At 38.5% G+C, this 18,246-nt stretch overlaps 2 protein-coding genes across 6 annotated transcripts in view; one reads left to right on the forward strand and one right to left on the reverse strand.

Annotated features, from left to right (window-relative positions):
* psen1 (presenilin 1) overlaps positions 1 to 18,246 on the reverse strand; it is a 187,453-nt gene that overhangs the window by 129,649 nt on the left and 39,558 nt on the right. The gene's annotated exons all lie outside the window — the stretch shown is intronic.
* myt1lb (myelin transcription factor 1-like, b) overlaps positions 1 to 18,246 on the forward strand; it is an 81,331-nt gene that overhangs the window by 39,144 nt on the left and 23,941 nt on the right. For 3 of the 5 annotated variants that reach the window (XM_065288102.2, XM_065288100.2, XM_065288101.2), the window contains exons 6-7: positions 9,042 to 9,415; positions 12,024 to 13,031. In XM_065288102.2, coding sequence (XP_065144174.2) covers positions 9,148 to 9,415; positions 12,024 to 13,031 — 1,276 coding nt within the window. In that variant the 5' untranslated portion in view covers positions 9,042 to 9,147. The remainder of the gene's footprint in view (positions 1 to 9,041; positions 9,416 to 12,023; positions 13,032 to 18,246) is intronic. The other 2 variants (XM_065288104.2, XM_065288103.2) reach the window with 1 other exon arrangement.

An 18,246-nucleotide genomic window follows, 5' to 3' on the forward strand; every position in this document is an offset into this window, starting at 1 on the left:
TATGCTTTTGTGGTCCAGGGTCACATGTGAAAATGAGTAATGAATAATCAATAGCAGAATTGTTTCTGGATCTTCTGTTGGTGTTACTGTGGAGAGATGTTTTTGGGTCAGTATGGCCTTCCAAAATTTTTTATAAATCTGCCTACAGCTGTTCACTAAACACCTGATGCATATTACGCTCAAAAATACTTTCCACCTTTTTATCAGTCAGTCTCTTTCTGTCCTCAGAACCTATTTCTACACGGAAATAATGCTGGAGAAATAATTTCACCAAATGAAGCATAAAAAGCATAATTTGTAACTTGGCAATATTTTTAAAATTCACTGCATGTTGCAATCATTTTTTATGTAGCCCCTATCCTCCGCCCCTTTACACAAGACTAGAGTTTACGATAAGGACCTGGGTTCTTTTAATACTAAATGATCTTTTAATCCTGTCTTCTACTAATTAATTCACTTCAAAACTGCAAAAACACACACACTCACAAATCAACGTTTAAACACAGATATACTGTATTGAATGTCTTTTGAAATGAATAGTTTTTTACTTGAAATGAAATATGAAATGGAATGAAATATGAATCAATATCAAAATCTGACAATGTAAATGAAATGCAAATAAACAAATAAAATAAATCAAACAAACTTCTGTGTGATTGTCTTTCTTTTAACTGCAACTAAACACTTTCTCACTGTATCACTGCAGGATTATCAATCTTAAATCACCGTAGTGGATTTAAGTCACAAAAGTTATCCACATAAACACCAAACAGACAGTTTAAAGCTTCAGTTACTCAAAGTTATACTTTACAAATGAACGTGTAACTCGTTTAACTTTCTGTAAGCCCAAATAACTCTTTACATCTTTTAACGTATCCAAAACACATTAGAATAAAAGAAAAGGAAAAGACCGGTCACCTTGTTATTAGTGCACTTGAATCTCTTTCACACGTGCACGCGCACACACATACACAGTAAACACATCCCACCCCGTTGCAGGCCTGATACGGAGCTTGAGTGCGTAGTGGCCGGGAAAACAAAACTGGCCCCTTCGCTCTGAAGAGCAAACAAAAAGACTTTTTGGTCGTTTACCTCAATCTGGAAGCTAGTGTGCGTTGAAACACATTCACGTTCATCACATTGAAATGGTCCTCAGTGTCACGTGCGTGGCGATGTCTCAGTGTGCAACAGGTTCAATGGCTGTTTAAGCACCAGATGCTCATAAAGTTACCAGACGATGCCCACTGACATCCCGATCCCGAGAAACGAAGGTCCGCGTAATTGTCATGAAAATCCGCTCGGTTAAAGCAGATAACAACAGCAGTTTCAGTCACAATAATACCGTAAGTTATGCTGACGTGCACCGCGTTCAACTCTGACCGAGCCAAACATGCAGAGACTGCAAACTTACTTGAAACAGTACGAAGTAAAACGATCCACCTCCTCAATGTAGAAATACGAGCAGTACTTCTGTTTACAGCAAGATTCACGTTTTAAACACTCAAACAAATCACTATATATCACGTCTTTCCTCTCGGTCACTTTCTATCGTCTCTCCTCTCTTATCTCTCCAACTTTCTCTGAGCATCTCCCAAACAAACCCTCCCTTCTGACAATCTGATTGGCTCAAAAACATGTCAATCACTTTTTTGTCCAATGAACATCAAATGACAACCCAAACTGATGTTAGACACGTTTTTCTCATGTACAAATCAACCAAACTATAATATAGCAAAGTAAACAAAAACAATACATTTTAAACAAAATCCAGTTTCAAAATACATAGAAAATAAAACATTTTATAATACATTCACCCTCAGTAAATAAAGAAAATAACAAATTTATACATCAGGGTTACATTTATTCAATTTGTGTTGCGTAATCTATGTCTCTGTTCTTTGTAGTTTTTCATGTTACCCCACCCTAATTCTGTCTAAGTGTGTGTTGTTACCCTGATTAGTCTGCGTATGTATACCCCAGTGATTTCCATCATCCTCTTTTAGTCATTAGATGTAGTTGTGTGCTGTTTTATGTTGTTTTGATTTTAAACCATTTTAGATGTGCACTTAGATCCTGGTTTAATCTCATGTTTGACAAGACATAACAACAATGTAGACCATGTAACATACAGTACAAACTGTGACACGACAAAACTAAAAAGCGATGTTACAATCAATACAGTATATGCCATATAAATATCTTTGCAGCTTCAGGGTAAAGGTGAAATTGCAGACCAGTCTCTCTATTGTTTTTAGACTGTTCATTTTCCCATATGTGGCTCTATGTGATGTGTGGGTGTGGTGTTAATGTATGTAATGCAGGTTTGAGTCCATCTTGAATTATTTCTCAATCTCTACTCTGTCTCATTTTCATTTTACACTGGCTTTTCATTTTCCTGGACATATAAGAACAGTCCCCCTTGGCGGCCATGTTTGCAGCACCTCCAGTCAGCTATTTTAGTAATTTGAGACCAATTCCTATCCGCTTGAATGTTAATATCTTTAAAATCATTTTCTATAACAACACAACAACATATTTCCAATTAAATTTCCTCTATCTTTTTCTAAGTGAGCACAGATCCTGAATCCAGCCTCTTTATTGCAGCTGGGTTTCCATAATCACACGTTCTTGGCACCAGCATGTCGGGGAACTAAAATCAAGTGATTTTCTCCTGATGTGTAGCGCATTTGGATTCTGCTGACTGCCTCAGGGTTGTATTATTCATACCTTGACAGATAGCGCTCACTGAAAGCATTGGCACGCGGCCAGGCCGGCAGGGTGGGCTTTCAGGTGGACGGGCGGGTGGGCAGGCAGACAGACTGGCAGGTGGGCATGATAGCTGAACGCTGGACTTCTCTGGCTGTGAGAGAAAGACAGAGCGAGAGAGGAAAGAAAGATCCAAATGAATCCTGAGAGCAGGTTGGACTGACAAGCGCTGGCACATCCTCACCCATCCCCTCTATCGATAGAGTTGGCCAAGCAGGACTGTGTGCTCTGACTGTTAAGGTACATTAATCACGACGCAACCCCTCGGCCCATCAAAAGAGCCCCCCTCCGTCTCTCTCGCGCTCCCTGCCGTGCTATCACAGCCCGCCACTGCGAACCGCATTTCCATATTTAATGGAGGCTTAATTTGATTGAATGACTGCACGGAGGAAACAAAATTGCATAGGGAGGTCTAGTAACAATAGATGCCGGCAGTGTGTGCAGTCTAATCAGATGCTTTTGTCGCACGCCTGTTATGGGCTCTGAATCACGTGATGATGTCGATCTCACACATTTATTTTCAAAGAAAGATTTATTTTTGAAAATAGTCATTCTGCTTGTGTTTACGCTCTGGTTTATCCTGCATTTTAATGATCTGTTCAAGTGAGATGCAACAAAGAAAGTGTCTTCTGTGCTCCTCGCGTGAAAGCGGTCGTCTGCAAAATTACTGCCGCAATTTAAGATACTTTGTGTTTGCCAAACTGCCGCAACTCAGGTGTCCTTCACAGATAAGGCGATTTCAGAATACAAACTACGAATACTTCAAATAGATTTCATTCACAACTGAAAGGTATTGATAAAAATAGATCAATTGTAAACTAATAGCAAAGTATTTGAGTGTGAGGCTCTGTTGAATCAGTCATGAAGGTTGAGTCTAATGTGCTTCACGTGTGAGCGCTATTTGTAATTGGGGCCGATAATGGAGTTTCTGCCTGTTAATGGCTTTCAAAATCAGTCACAGACTGTCACTGTTTTACTGCCACTTATGAACACCCCATACACACACAGGCGCGGGTGCACACACACAGTATAATCGGGCATGGGGATGCCAGCTAAAAAGAGCTTTGGGCATTCTAGATACCAGATTTTTAATCCAACCCTTGTGGTCTTGTCCATATCACATAAACTTAGTCTGGCTTCTGGTTGTGACTTCAATTATTGATCTGACTGTGGGTCTGCCCTATTGTGTTTTGCAGTTTATTAAATTGGGTTGCAGGGCTCTAATGGCTAGCTAGTAAACAAACAAAGTGGTTAGTGGTTTAAATGAATACTAGACATGGAAACTTGACAGTTTGTGTCTTGGTAAATCAGATCTTCATCTGTTTGGTCTTGTGGTGTTTGGTTTTGGGATCTTGATGGGTCTTTGGTCTTGACTTGCCATTATTGGAGAGCAATGAGGACTATGATTCTTGTATACTGTGTACTGGATTAGTGTAAATAATGATGACAATAAATTTGAAACGCTTGATGCTTTTAAATATGGTCTTTAAAAATCACACATTTACACAAGCAGTTTATCATACTGTATGTTTACATTTACTGAACTATGCATATGGCAGACGCTTTTAACCAAAGCAACATACTGTAGAGTGCATTCAATCAATGCATATTGTATGAGTATGTCTGTGTATGTTGTATTTGCACAGATAACACAATGCTCTACAACAATAACGTACGTCAAAACGAAATGTAAAATGACAAGTCGTGATGAGAAACTACTTCAAAAAGAAGTTGTAAAGAAAATCTGATTACTTTAGGGTCAGGGTTTATGTGCATGCCATAATAATATAAATAGTGTTAGGGTTGTGCAATAATGTGCTGTACAGTACAGTTACACTATTGCTGTTCCATGCACACTTAATATGTGACTTTTTTTAGTGTGCTGTTATAATCGAATCTAGTTTAATTGTATACACAGTTGTCATACGTGGCACGTATCTCTCTTTCTTTCTCTCTCTCCTCCTGTATTCCAGTCACTCCTGCTGGCTTTCTCGCTGTCTGCTTGCCAAGATGGCAAATCCCACTTGGATTTGAGCCGGAGATCACCATGGCGACGGCACTCCTGCCACTCGCGCATATAGATTGCAGTATATGGGCACAGCGAGAGCTTTTATACCACAGAATACACACACACTGATATTTCATTCTTTTGCCTCGTACTCATTCACAGATAAGCGTATAATGCTGATGAACAGCTAAAGCCGCTCTTTCCTAAGTATTTATGAGATTTAAAAAGATTTACGAAGCTCATATTCCAGTGTTCTTCATAATTTGACTGTTACTTCTAGGAACTGAAGTGATTGAAAGGAAAGTAGCTTAATACTAATAAATGAATAAAGGTACAGTTATCTCAAAAATGTTAAGTGGATGGTTTCTGAAATTAAAAATAGACACTGTATTATGTACAATTATCTCAGTCTGTGTATGCACTGCTTAGGATCTGTAAATCGCATTTGTGCAAAAAAAGTTACATAAAATGTAAATTTCTAAACAAAAACAAAATAGTACCCTGGGGGAAATATGTTGGCTTTATTGATTATTTAATTGTAAAAAAATCTATGTAAAATTATCTGCAATAATAAAATTTTGGGGGGGTATATTGGGTTGTTTCACCTCATGGTTGGGTAAAATACTGTATGGACAAACCCAATGTTGGTTTGTAATTAAGTGGTTTGTTGTTACCTATCCAGGGGTTTAAACATTCCAGCATAGGTTTATTTATAACCTAACAGTTAGGTTTGTCAATATTTTACTTAAAACAATCCAATATTTTTAGACTGAAGCTTTGTTTTCTCATCATATCACTAAATAAATCATGACACAAAGCTACGCTTGCCTTGAACAGGGTTGGTGTTAACATTATGAAATATATGTATTTTATTGTATTTTAAAATGATCTACTGAAAAGTTATAAAGCATATTTTTGAAATTGAAAATATATTTATTTTTAACCTATACAAACCTGTTATTTTTAAATGTTTTGTAACATAAAGTTTTTCTTCAAATGCTGCGTGAATATATTTCCTTGATTTAAAATATATGGAGGGCTAATTAAAATTATATTTATTTTTTAAAATATACAATAAAAGAGCAAAATATATTGGTAAAAATATATTTTTGTAAACATATTCCAAAATATATTTCAGCAAATATATTTTTTGGCCATTTTTTGAAATATATTTACAATTCTTTTTTGCCGTATGGGAAATCTCACATTCCATCACACATGATGGCGTTTGTTAAAATATAAATACTACAGCATTTATTCAAACCATTTCAGTTTAGGTCTGAATCTTCTCACAGAACAGCTGAAGTACAGGTGTGTATCAGGAGTGTCTTTGACAGACAGACAGGGTATAACCCATCACTCCTCTTCTCACACCGGACCGGCAGGGACAGATTCTGATTTATTTGGTAGGCAGGCCGACAGGATGAGTGGCATTTTAATGTGCTTTTGCGATGCTTGGTCACAAGCACTATTGATCACGGCGTGGAGTCAGCGTCTCCGGAGAGCCGGGGTGCCACGCGTGATGTCAGCCCTGGAATGAGTTGCAATGCCTGGGTTTCCAAATGAAATCGTGCCCTGTTGGAGGGGTCAGTCCAATAAGCTCACATTCTAGAGAGATGGATCCTGCCAATCGCCTCGACGGCTGACAGATGGACAGTCAGTTATTTGGACCCGAGTTGTCCGTCCATGTGCAGAAGTGTGTGTAGAAGAGAGACGTGATGGGATTGAGGGAGACATATTTTAATGGGCCTTTATTAGACCGAGAGAGAGAGAGAGGGAGAGAGAGAGAGAGAGAGAGAGAGAGAGAGAGAGAGAGAGAGAGAGAGAGAGAGAGAGAGAGAGAGAGAGAGAGAGAGAGAGAGAGAGAGAGAGAGAGAGAGAGAGAGATAGATTATAATATTTTTTAAACACTTTGTAAATTCAAAGACACACAAATGCAATGTCAGAAAAAATGGTCACAAAATTTCCCAAGTTATCACTATTGTGGTACCCTTTCAAAAAGTTCACATTTGGACCTACAGACATATTGGCACCAAGTTTATACATGTAAGGACTTAAATGGTAGGACATTTTAAAAGGATAATATCATCCCAGTGACAGCTTGACTCCATTTTTGGTCATTTGTTCAATGTGCAATGATCTTGGCACTATTTTGTAAATAAATTATTTTCTTTATTATCCAGGCATGTAAATGTTTTGCATTTACAGTTTAGACAATGAAAACATGTTTTCATGTTGACTAGGAGTATAAGGTGAACTAATAAACACCCAAAATCCATCCATCTCATTTCCAAACCTGTACAGAGTCACGGGAGGATGAAATCTATCCAGCATTTTGGGTCAGAGACAGGATTCAACCTGAATAGATGACCAGACATTCACTGAATGCTCAAAGACAAGCATTCACACACCTAAGGGCAATTGATTGACTTAAATTCATATCTGCATGTCTTTGGACTGTGGAGAGAGAACGTGGACACCCAAAATCCTCATCTGTGCAAGACTTGTATTTTTGCATGTTTTTGTAGACGAGGGTTGTATAATTCTCATCTGTACTGATATCAGGCTCATAACACACATTATTACGTGATAAAATCTTGCTCACCGGCTTATTTTAGCTGAAAGTACAAAACACAATTAATCCTCTTAATATCTTAAAAGATGTCGGTTTGCATGTAAAATCTGCTTTAATAGATATCCTGGAACAGTAAAGGAATCTGATACAAAGTGTTAAACAGCTTGATGGCTAATCAAGATACTAACTATTATTTTTTCAATGCATTTAATTTACTTATATTAATTTACTAAATATTGGGATAGTTTAACCAATGGCTGGGTAAATATTGGACAGAACCAACTGTTGGATTATTAATAAACCGATGCTGGGTTGTTGTTACCCAACTTTGGGTTAAACCAACCTGATTTTTTTTGGAGTGGATAAACTGATTTGTTGTTGTTTAGTTCTGAGGATGTTTTCAGCTTTACCATGAGTATAAAGTTGGAGAACATTTATGGGTTTGTAAATTTGACATTGAGGCTATTGTGTGAGGGTAGACATCACATTTATTTTGATGTGAACAAACAGGGAGAGTTGTAAAGGATTGTTGTTTACAGGATTTGTTTAATTGGTTGGACTCTTGTGTCAGCATATTTTATGAAAGTTAGACATGTAAGCATTATACAGTAAATATGTCTGCCATTAAATATTTCACACGTAATTAGCATGCAGACTGCTGTATTAGTATACAACAAGTGAAATATTTAATGGCAGACATATTTACTGTATATTGACAGTCTGTAAAAATGCAGTATTTTGTCAAATCAACATAAATTTTTGTTACTTTAAGTTAACAAACGAGATTAACTTTTTTAAGTCAAAACTCCAAATAGTAAGTTGAATCGACTTGCAATACCAAGTTGTTTTAACTTTATGCTGCATTTTTTACAGTGTTTGAAATGCTTAAAGGGACATTCCACTTTTTTGAAAATATGCAAATTTTCCAGTTCCCCTAGAGTAAATTTTTTTATTTTTACCGTTTTTGAATCCATTCAGCTGATGGCAGTACCACTTTTACCTTAGCATAATCCATTGAATCTGATTAGACCATTAGCATCGCGCTAAAAAATAACCAAAGAGTTTCGTAATAATCAAGGACTTTGCTGCTGTAACATGGCAGCAGCAGGCATAGTGATTTTACACACTACCCAAAAATAATCCACTTGGTTACTTTTTAAAAGCAGGGGACTATTTTCAGGTGCTGCGTAATATCACTACACCTGCTGCTGCCATGTTACAGCAGCAAAGTCCTTGATTATTACGGCAGAATTAGAGTATAGTTCCCCAGCCAGATCGGCCTAGAAAATCACAACTTTTAATTTTCTGTCGGTGTTAGTGCACGATGTAACTACAGAAGAGTCAAGGTTTAAATAGGAAAAATATTGAAACTCTTTGGTTATTTTTGAGCGCAATGCTAATGGTCTAATCAGATTCAATGAATTATGCTAAGCTATGCTAAAAGTGGTAGGGCCAGACCCGGAGATCGGCTGAATGGCTTCTAAAACAGTAAGAATCAAATGTTTAACTTTAGAGGAGCTGGAAAATGAGCATATCTTCAAAAAAAGTGGAATGTCCCTTTAAATGTCTCAAAACATAGGTGTCTGGGGTATAAACGTCACGCCGAGGTCTTTCGGGTGTGGGACAGTACTAAATCACAGCAAATCCAAATCCAGGTTGTTAATTGCTTTTTTCTTATCTCTCCCGCTCCAGTGTGTATGGCTGTCCTGTGGCCAAGAAGAGGAAACCTCTAGAGAGTCATGCCCTGGAGCTGTCGCCCAACAGAAAGGTCTTTCTAACAGTCATAGATCAGGAGTCGATGGAGAAATGCTACGAAACAGATAAAATGGAGGAAAAAGAGGACGAGGAAGATGAAGAGGAAAGGGAAGAAGAGGAGGAAGAGGAGTTTACAGACAATGAGGACCAATATGAGAATGAAGAAGTAGAAGTGATAAATGGAGATGAGGAAGAGGTGGAAGAGGAAGAAGAAGAAGTGGTGGAGGAAGAGGAAGAAGAAAGAGAGGTAGAAGAAGAGGAGGAAGTGGAGGAAGATGAGGGAGAATATGAGGAGCAAGTTGAAGAAATAGGTGAGCAAATCTGCTAAAGATGGACATGGTTTTGATTTGTCATGCTGTAATGTGAATCGCTGTATTAATTTTGCATCAGATTCATATTTTTGGATGTAGTTAAAAGCCAGGCCTGAAAGTGAAGTGCATATTGGCTAAAGTCATCCTCCAGAGGGGTAGAGGGAAGTAGTTTGGCGTCTTTGGAAGAAGGTCACGGTAATTTGAGGTGCAGTTGGATGATTTTGTTGTGACCTTCGGTGTGGTCTCAGTATCAGGCTAAAAACAGCTCTCACAAAACACTGATGCTCGGTTCCCTGATACACTGTCCCATCAGCTCACACTACTGGAGGTTAAGTTTAAAGTCTGCTGCTCAGGCCCTTAAATATTAATAACACGAACAAAACATGAATGACTCCTAGGTTACAAACTCAAATCTACCCTAAAAATAAAACAGCGTAGGGTCAAAAATTGACTAACCCAACCCGTTGTTTTGAAATTTAACCTATGCTGGGTTGTTTCAAATGCTGGGTTGTTTTAACCCATTGTTGAGTCAAATATAATTTTGGGGGGAACCTCATGGCTCGGTTCATCTGTTTTTTTAACTTTCGTTTTTTTAAATGTCTGTTTATGGTCATGAAGAGAAATAAATCTGATAAAATTATGATTTGTTGTGGTTTATATAATGCATTTACATAAGGGCCGGGCACAATTTTCATTGTACATTTTAATTTCTTCATTTATTTATTGGGTTTCATTCACTACCAGTTGCATACATTTGTATTTATACGCACTTTAAGCCTATAAAAAAATGTTGTATCATATTTATTATCTGTAAGGTTTTGCTTAGCATTTTTCATTTGGGACGTTTTGCTGTCATTTGGACAATCACATTTACATTAGATTTAGATTTATGCATTAAACAGGCGCTTTTATGGAGATTTATGAAAATGAGAAAGGATTGTCATTACGCACATATTCTGTTTGATATAGAAAAGATTTGGTATATTAGTATATAAATATTGTATATCAATGATATATTATATTATTAGTATATACAGTACATTATATACGTAGTATTTGATTAGCATACCACCAGTGTTGGCGGTAACGCATTACAAGTAAGGTGCATTACGTAATAATATTACTTTTCTGAAGTAACGAGTAAAGTAACGCATTACTTTTTAAATGTACACATTAATATTTGAGTTACTTGCAAGTTTAATTAATTTGATGTAAAGAAAACAATGCACTGCATTAAACTGAACGTATTAACGTAGATTTACGAACTCTATGCATGCGTGCCTGAGCAGGAACAGTTTCAGTAATTTTTGCAATGGAAATATGCAATTTCTGAATGCAGAACTTCTCAGTCATAAAAACACCTGCAAGGCCTGAAAGAGATCAAGCCTCAGCCAAGTAAGAAAAGTACACAAAAGTAACGCAAAAGTAACGTAAGAATTACTTTCCATGAAAAGTAACTGAGTAACGCAATTAGTTACTTTTTGAGGGAGTAACTTAATATTGTAATGCATTACTTTTAAAAGTAATTTTCCCCAACACTGCATACCACATAAGTAATTATTGCGTAAATGTGGTATAAAGTGTTCTTGTATTTTTTCATATTTTTTCTGAATCATGATTTATTTTGAATCGCACTGTTTTGTGTGTGTACCTTTAAATACAAATAAGCTACAGCTCCTCACTCCCTTACCAAAATAGATGTTTTGGTTCAAATAGATTTCATTTTGCAAAGAACCACAGAATAAATAGCGACCAACTCACTGAAGGCAGAAACTATGGTAATCAGTCAGCGGCCATGGGCGGGGCTTTAGCACTGTGACATCACATTGCTAAGAGAATCAAAACAGCATGTCTAATGAGACTGTTTCGGTTAAATGGGGATTGAAAAAAAGGAGAGAAATGGTTTTTTTTTTCATTGTAGGGTGGTTGTGTTCACAGACTGCCAACACACATTTATGTCCAATATCTTGTAAAAGTGGATTTTGTGTAATATGTGCCCCAAGTGCCCCTATAGAATGTCGCAATATCTGTTTGAGGTTATTTCTGGTCGTGGTTGAATGTCTCCTTGATAAGTTAAGTCAGTCGTGTGATGTGTCTCAGTCGTGTCTCATCCTCTTCAGACATCTCAGTCAGACACACATGACAGGACGAAGCTCTCTCCAATCAAACCTGACAGAAACTTGCAGTCTAATTAAGAATCAAGCTCTCTAATGTATTGACATTAACCCTGCCTTCTGTACTCACCTGTTATATCGACTGTGTCTCAGAACCTTGTGAGCTGATTCAATGCCTGCAAGGTCAGTTGTCTACACAGACAGCATGCAAAGTACATCAGAACCAACGAAATTCATTTGAGATGCTCTTTTGTAGGTGCCAAGTTGGATGGCATAACCAATGGAGCGTCAGACAACATTCTGATGTTAGCGTTCTGACGTTAGCTAGCCATTTATTTACATCATAAACATAACACTAATATACACATAAGAGTCCTTTGCTGTCCCTTACTGATGATATACAATAGTGATGAAATCTTACAGAGATTCATAAAATCTTGTCAAGAGCTGCAAGTGCTGTGATTGAAGAAAAACTGTTTGTTTGTCTTTGACAGATAGTGATCATATAAACTGCGGTAAACAGAGCGCAACAGTGGAGAAGGACGACAACAACAACGACGAATACGAAAACTACGATGAACTGGTGGCCAAATCTTTGCTTAACCTTGGCAAGATTGCTGAGGATGCTGCTTACCGGGCCATGACTGAGTCAGAGATGAACAGCAACTCCTCGAACAGCGCAGAGGAGGAGGAGGAGGAAGAAGAGGAGGATGAAGAAGAGGACGAATATGATTATGAAGACGAGGACGAGGAAGGTGAGGAATGTTCTAGGAAGGGTGAGCTGAGCCTAGACGTCAACAGTGATGTGGTCAGAGAGACGGTGGACTCGCTTAAGCTCTTGGCACAGGGTCACGGAGTTACACTTTCAGACGTTCACGAAGGAGACTATCAAGAGAACGGAGAGTGCGGGAACATTAACGCTAATGGACTCAACAATTGTGGGCAGGGCAGAACCAACACTAATGGTCAGATGGCAGATAGGAGCGATGAGGAAGTTTGCCTGAGCAGTTTGGAGTGTCTTCGCAACCAATGCTTTGACCTGGCGCGTAAGCTAAGCGAAACCAAGCCGACCAACAGCCAGCAGGTTCATCAACTTTCTCAGGAGGCCCAACAGCAGCTCCACAACCCCGAGGAACGCCGCGTCCTTGAGCGTAACTACTCGGACATGGTCAACCTGATGAAGCTGGAGGAGCAGCTCAGCCCTCGCTCCAAGACCTTTTCACAAGAGCACAACAGCTTTCCGGACTGCGATGAGGACACCACGTCCGTAGCGTCGGACCACTCGGAGGAAGTGTTCGATATGACCAAGGGCAATCTGTCGCTTCTGGAGAAGGCCATAGCACTGGAAACCGAGCGGACCAAAGCCATGCGGGAGAAAATGGCCTCAGAGGCAGTCAGGGGAAATCGATTGCATTTGCATGATGGTTTACGACACAGCTACGCAGAGGAACGTAAGGCACGTCTGCACCATGATGGACTGAGGAAGCCCTTCTACCTGAAAGGTAATTTCTGCAATTTCTCGACACATTGTGCTGTTTACTAATAAATTGAAAATCATCATAATGCAGGGTTACAACAATTAACATTTACAGTAAACTACTGGGAAATTCAGGAAAGTTCCTACACTGTCAGAAATGGTCGGAAAATGGTCCCCAAGCTGTCATTGGAGTCATACCCTTTAAAAATGTCCTAATACGTACCATTAGGTATAGATATGTACGTTTGATACCAACTAATATGAGGTCTTTAAGTGCAAAGGTTTTCTTTTTGAAAGGGTACCACCCCAATTACCTTTTTTACGGTTTTGACCAATTTTCTTACATCACAGATTCAGGATCAGCCTGTGCTACTGGTTCACTGTTTATTCTTGAATACCATCTCATCATCAAATGTCATTTAACATCCCCAGTACAGAAAGGTCATTTCAAGTGGATTCCTTTACTCTAAGAGGAACCCACAGTGACCCTGGTACAAGCTTTTTCATACATCTCCATCCCCGCGGTGGAAACAGCAGTGGATTAATGTTGCTCAGAAAGGCCAGCATGGCCACATCACAGGCTTAGCTTGTCAGGCATAAGTAATGGCAATCTGCACGGCCGGGAGAGCAGCAAATATCATCCAACGGCACAGTCTGACTATTTATAAACTCACTGTGTGGAAATACAGCTCTGCCACTGGATGAACACTGGAATAGAAAATAAGCAAGGAAATTGGACAGCGCTGCCTTTCCAGGGAGTTTAACTGTATTTCTCTGGGGATTGCAGAGGCAAATTGCATGACCAAATCTTTGAGAGCATTACTTTATGAGGATAATGCAACATTTTCTACATTTTCCAAAATAATCATTCATAATATTGGCCATGTCAGTGCTCATGTGGACATTATTTAATATTTATACTGACATGGGTTACTAAAAAAATCTAATTTATCATTTTATTATCATCATCCCCATGCTTGATACATTTACAGGATTCCCACGGGTCCTTGAAAGTTTGTGAATCTGGGGGAAAAAATTCAAAGCCCTGGGAAGTTTTTGAAAATATACATACATAGATACAGGTCATTGAAAGTGCTTGAATCAATTTTATGCAAGAAGTTTTCTGGAAAAAAAATCCATATTATTCCCTGTGTAGTGTAGGATAATAACATAAAATTCTAGACTTTTTAAGCACACGTGCTAAACTGTTCGTTTTAAATGCTTATATCTTCTGTATGCGAATGTTGATTCATACCAAAATGCTTTTTTGCATAGTTGTGTTTGACAAATGAAAACGTCTCAGGTTACGTATGTAACTGTTGTTCCCTAAGAAGGGAACGAGACGCTGTGTCACCCTTTCCCTACTTCCTGCGTCGCTGTAACGCCGTCTTTGGCAATATTTCAGATAGCGATATACTTCCTGGCTCCCGCGTCACCCTGTCTTTGTCGTTAAGCCTAACCATTGGTTGAATTTGATTTACACATTCAGGCGCACTTAACCCTGGAGGCGTCCCCAAAGTGTCACCGCAGTGACGCAGCGCGAGTTCCCTCAAAAGGGAACTGTAACAATGTATCTTAAAAGGCAACTCGATGTTACCTTGCTCTGGCTTGAAATGTCTCCCCACATTTAGTCCTTGAATTTAAGGGTATTGGACCTGGAAAGACTTTGAAAGGTCCTTGAATTTAAGTTAACTAAGGGGTGGGAAACCTGATTTAGTCAGCAATGCTTCTGTACTAAATCAAATTATTTATTATAGCCAGCCTGATCTCACGATAATTCGTATCTTACGTGTCGGCTAATCTGTATGAATTCGTACAAAGTGAATCGTACAAAAACACACAATTATCATAAAAAACAATAACAAACCCCATCCCTAAGCCCTAAACACCATGTCATGGGGCAAAAGCAAATCGTACAAAAATGTACGAATGTGGTTGTACGAATTAATACGAAATAGCCACCTCGTAACATCCGTACAAATTGATAGCGTTGTTGTTATTGTTGTTGAATTGTTTTAAAGATGCAGTTTGTATAATTTTCGCCGCTAGATGGCGCCAGATCAAACAATAACAATGACGCTCTGAAGCAGCGTGGAATTATGGGATTTGTAGTCTTTAACTCAACCACTGAACCACTGATGGCCATCAATCAGACGCGAACGAGAAATCACGTAAGGTAATCAAGTCTTATAAATGTTGCGTTTGATGACATCGTTTATTTCATTATGTAAGTTTATATGTGATGTTCAAAACGAAATTGTTAGTCATATTGATATTACAGTATTAGTCCAAATTCGATGGTAAACACAGCACAGAATTAAGTTTTCAACTTACAATCTACAATGATTTTTGACATAATGTATTGACAGTACAAATCTTATTGTGAAGTGTCTTAAAATGACCATTTATATTGCTGTACAATACCTTTGATGTGCATATCGTCCGCGGGAAGACGCGCTGATTACAATCTACACACTAATGTTGTGATCAATATAATAGCATACATTTTTTGAAGGGTTACGAATCAAAACAACTCACCCATCGCGTAAAACACAAGCAGGATCAGAATCTCGGTCTAGTTAAATGTTGTCGTGAAGCTCTCTCCATCCAGATAATGCAACAAATTGATCCTCCCTCGTTTTGTTCCAAACTCTTTCTGGGTCGTTTGGTTGGCCCGTACGCTTACAGGAGCTGACACAACCAGAGGCAGACGGTACAGAGATATCCATAAGTTCATAAGCAAGCGCGTAGCCCGACAGGCGCTATCGCATAGTTCCGCATTTGTCCACAACACTGGCTCGCTGTGTCCGAAAACTCAAGGCAGTGAGGACTTGTTGCCTCGCTGCCTCTTGAGGAAATGACTTCGGCCTCGGAGGCCTGAAGGCCGCTCAGAGAAAGGCTTTCCGACACACTTCAAAGGCAGCGTGTTTGAAATATAAACAGAGAGCGCCTTTGTGATAACTAATCACATATTTGAAAACTACAATACTAATTTCTCGCTAGAAATGCAATTAAAATGCTTAAAAAGTGAAAATATACGTTTATTTTCACTAAATTTGTGCTCCAGCTGATTCCTTGGCCGCCATTTTATTTGTTCGAGCTCGACCACTGTTGTCATGTCGTTTACGTCAGTAAAGGCGGTGACAAAGGGTCACATGGATATTAACGTCATTGACAGGAGACTGCACTGCCCCGTGTCAATGTTTTGAATGGAACTTTTCTCACGATTTACAAGTAGTTGAAAACATTACAGATATTGATAGTAATCAGCTGGACAAAATATATAACACTGGCCTAGTGGTTTTTGGACATTTTACTGCAAATATCTTACAAATTGCACCTTTAAAGTGGCTTTACCTAAAAATTAAAATGAATTATTACATTTTAAATTGCATAATAAATGATTATATACCTACTGTAAATATTGTTTATTTGGATGCAAAGAAAAGCTTATGTTGACGATTTATAATTTTATATTAGTTTTAAGAGCTGTCGAGTCTGATTGTGTGAGAAAGGTCAAGAAGCTGAACGTTTTGAACATAAAGGCATATAAGATTTTTCAGTTCATTATTCAATCCAAATCTTTCTCTCTGATGACGCTCTCAGTTCTCATGTGGCTATTTTATCTCGCCATGTAAGATGCATTGCGCCAGGTTTGCTGTCGATGACACTAAACAACTTTCTGGTGTGTGACAGTCCATGCATTCAAAAAGAAAATCATACAGGTTATAACAGCACAAAGTGAATTTTCATTTTTGATTGAACTACTCTTTTAAAACTTTCATACGCTCTCTCTTAAGATGACGATGGGCTGACAGCATGTGCAAAAGGACGTTTGGCCAGACACTTTCTCTCTAATGGCAGAATAATGAGGGACGCTCGGCCATTACACGACGATAACATCTCGCCACGGCAGAGATAACGGCAGACGCTCCTTAACCAGGAGGCATTATGATTTATAAAAAGTGTGTAGGCCTGACAGTTATGGAAGGAGCTCTTGCTTAAAGAAGGCACGAGGCGGAGATGGAAATTGAACAGTATCAGTATGACCGATAACAAACGGCAGGACCACTGACTGCACATTAATTATCCTCAGACGCTATGCTAATGGAGGCCATTTGCTATGCAAAGCGTGGCTTGTCCTGGGCCACAATCAATATCCAGCACTTTCTAATATGTATTCCACTCGCCTGTGCTCTCTCTCTCTCTCTCTCTCTCTCTCTCTCTCCCCCAAACAACCAGAGATCAGTCACCAGAAGCAGGGCGATTGTAGAGACATATGTGTGTTTATTAGACTCAGACTGAGAGGTAAAGGTATCTCAAACAGAAATCAAAAGGGGAGGGGGAAATGCGACATTAGTCTTAGCATTTAGATGACCATCACATGACCATCCCAAGCACAGATCTGATTAACTGCCTTTATGCAATTTTCAGGAATCAGATTTCACAAGTTTTGAGTCAAGTCATGTTTACGATCAACACATCAGAAAAAGACAGGCGGTAATAAATGTATTCGCCCAAAGTTATCATGTTTTTTTTTAGCACTTACCGTAAACTATACCCAATTTTTGCATTTAAAAGACGTCTAATAGCCGTCCAAATACAGCCCAGACATCTACACCAAAACCATGCAAAATTTGTGCTGTCAGTGAAAATGTAATCATAGCTCAAAAAGAAATGAAATAAATCAATAAAAACTGATCACCTTGTAATCAATGTTGACTCACTCATGGCAGTTTGTTCGTATTTTATGGTTTGGTTAATTTGTATTAATTCGTACGACCACATTTGTACATTGTGACGTTGGGGTCAGGGGCAGGGTTTTGTTATTGTTTTTTATGAAATTAGCCCTTTTCTTAAATACGTATGAATTCAGCAAGACAGTGAATTGACAGCTACTGCATTGCTTGCTGGGATATTTACATTAGAACTATATTCTGTAATGTTTCTTGATTTACACAACTGGTCAAAAGATTTACTAATTCTCTATTAATACTCATCAAAACAACACAAATGTGACTTTGTGAATTATGTTGTGAGATGACTTTTAAACAGTACTGAAAGAGTTCTAGACTGATCTATTCTAGACTCTTATTGGCTCTTTATTATTCAGTTCAATAAATTTTTTTATATTGCACTGTAAAAAAAATCACATTGTTTGCATGCTATTTAATACGGAGCACCCTAAGGTGACATGGATCAAAAATTAAATAAAGTTTAGTTTCGCGTGCACACGTGAA

Source organism: Paramisgurnus dabryanus, chromosome 17 (genome assembly GCF_030506205.2).
Source record: "Paramisgurnus dabryanus chromosome 17, PD_genome_1.1, whole genome shotgun sequence".
NCBI classification, from domain to species: domain Eukaryota; kingdom Metazoa; phylum Chordata; class Actinopteri; order Cypriniformes; family Cobitidae; genus Paramisgurnus; species Paramisgurnus dabryanus.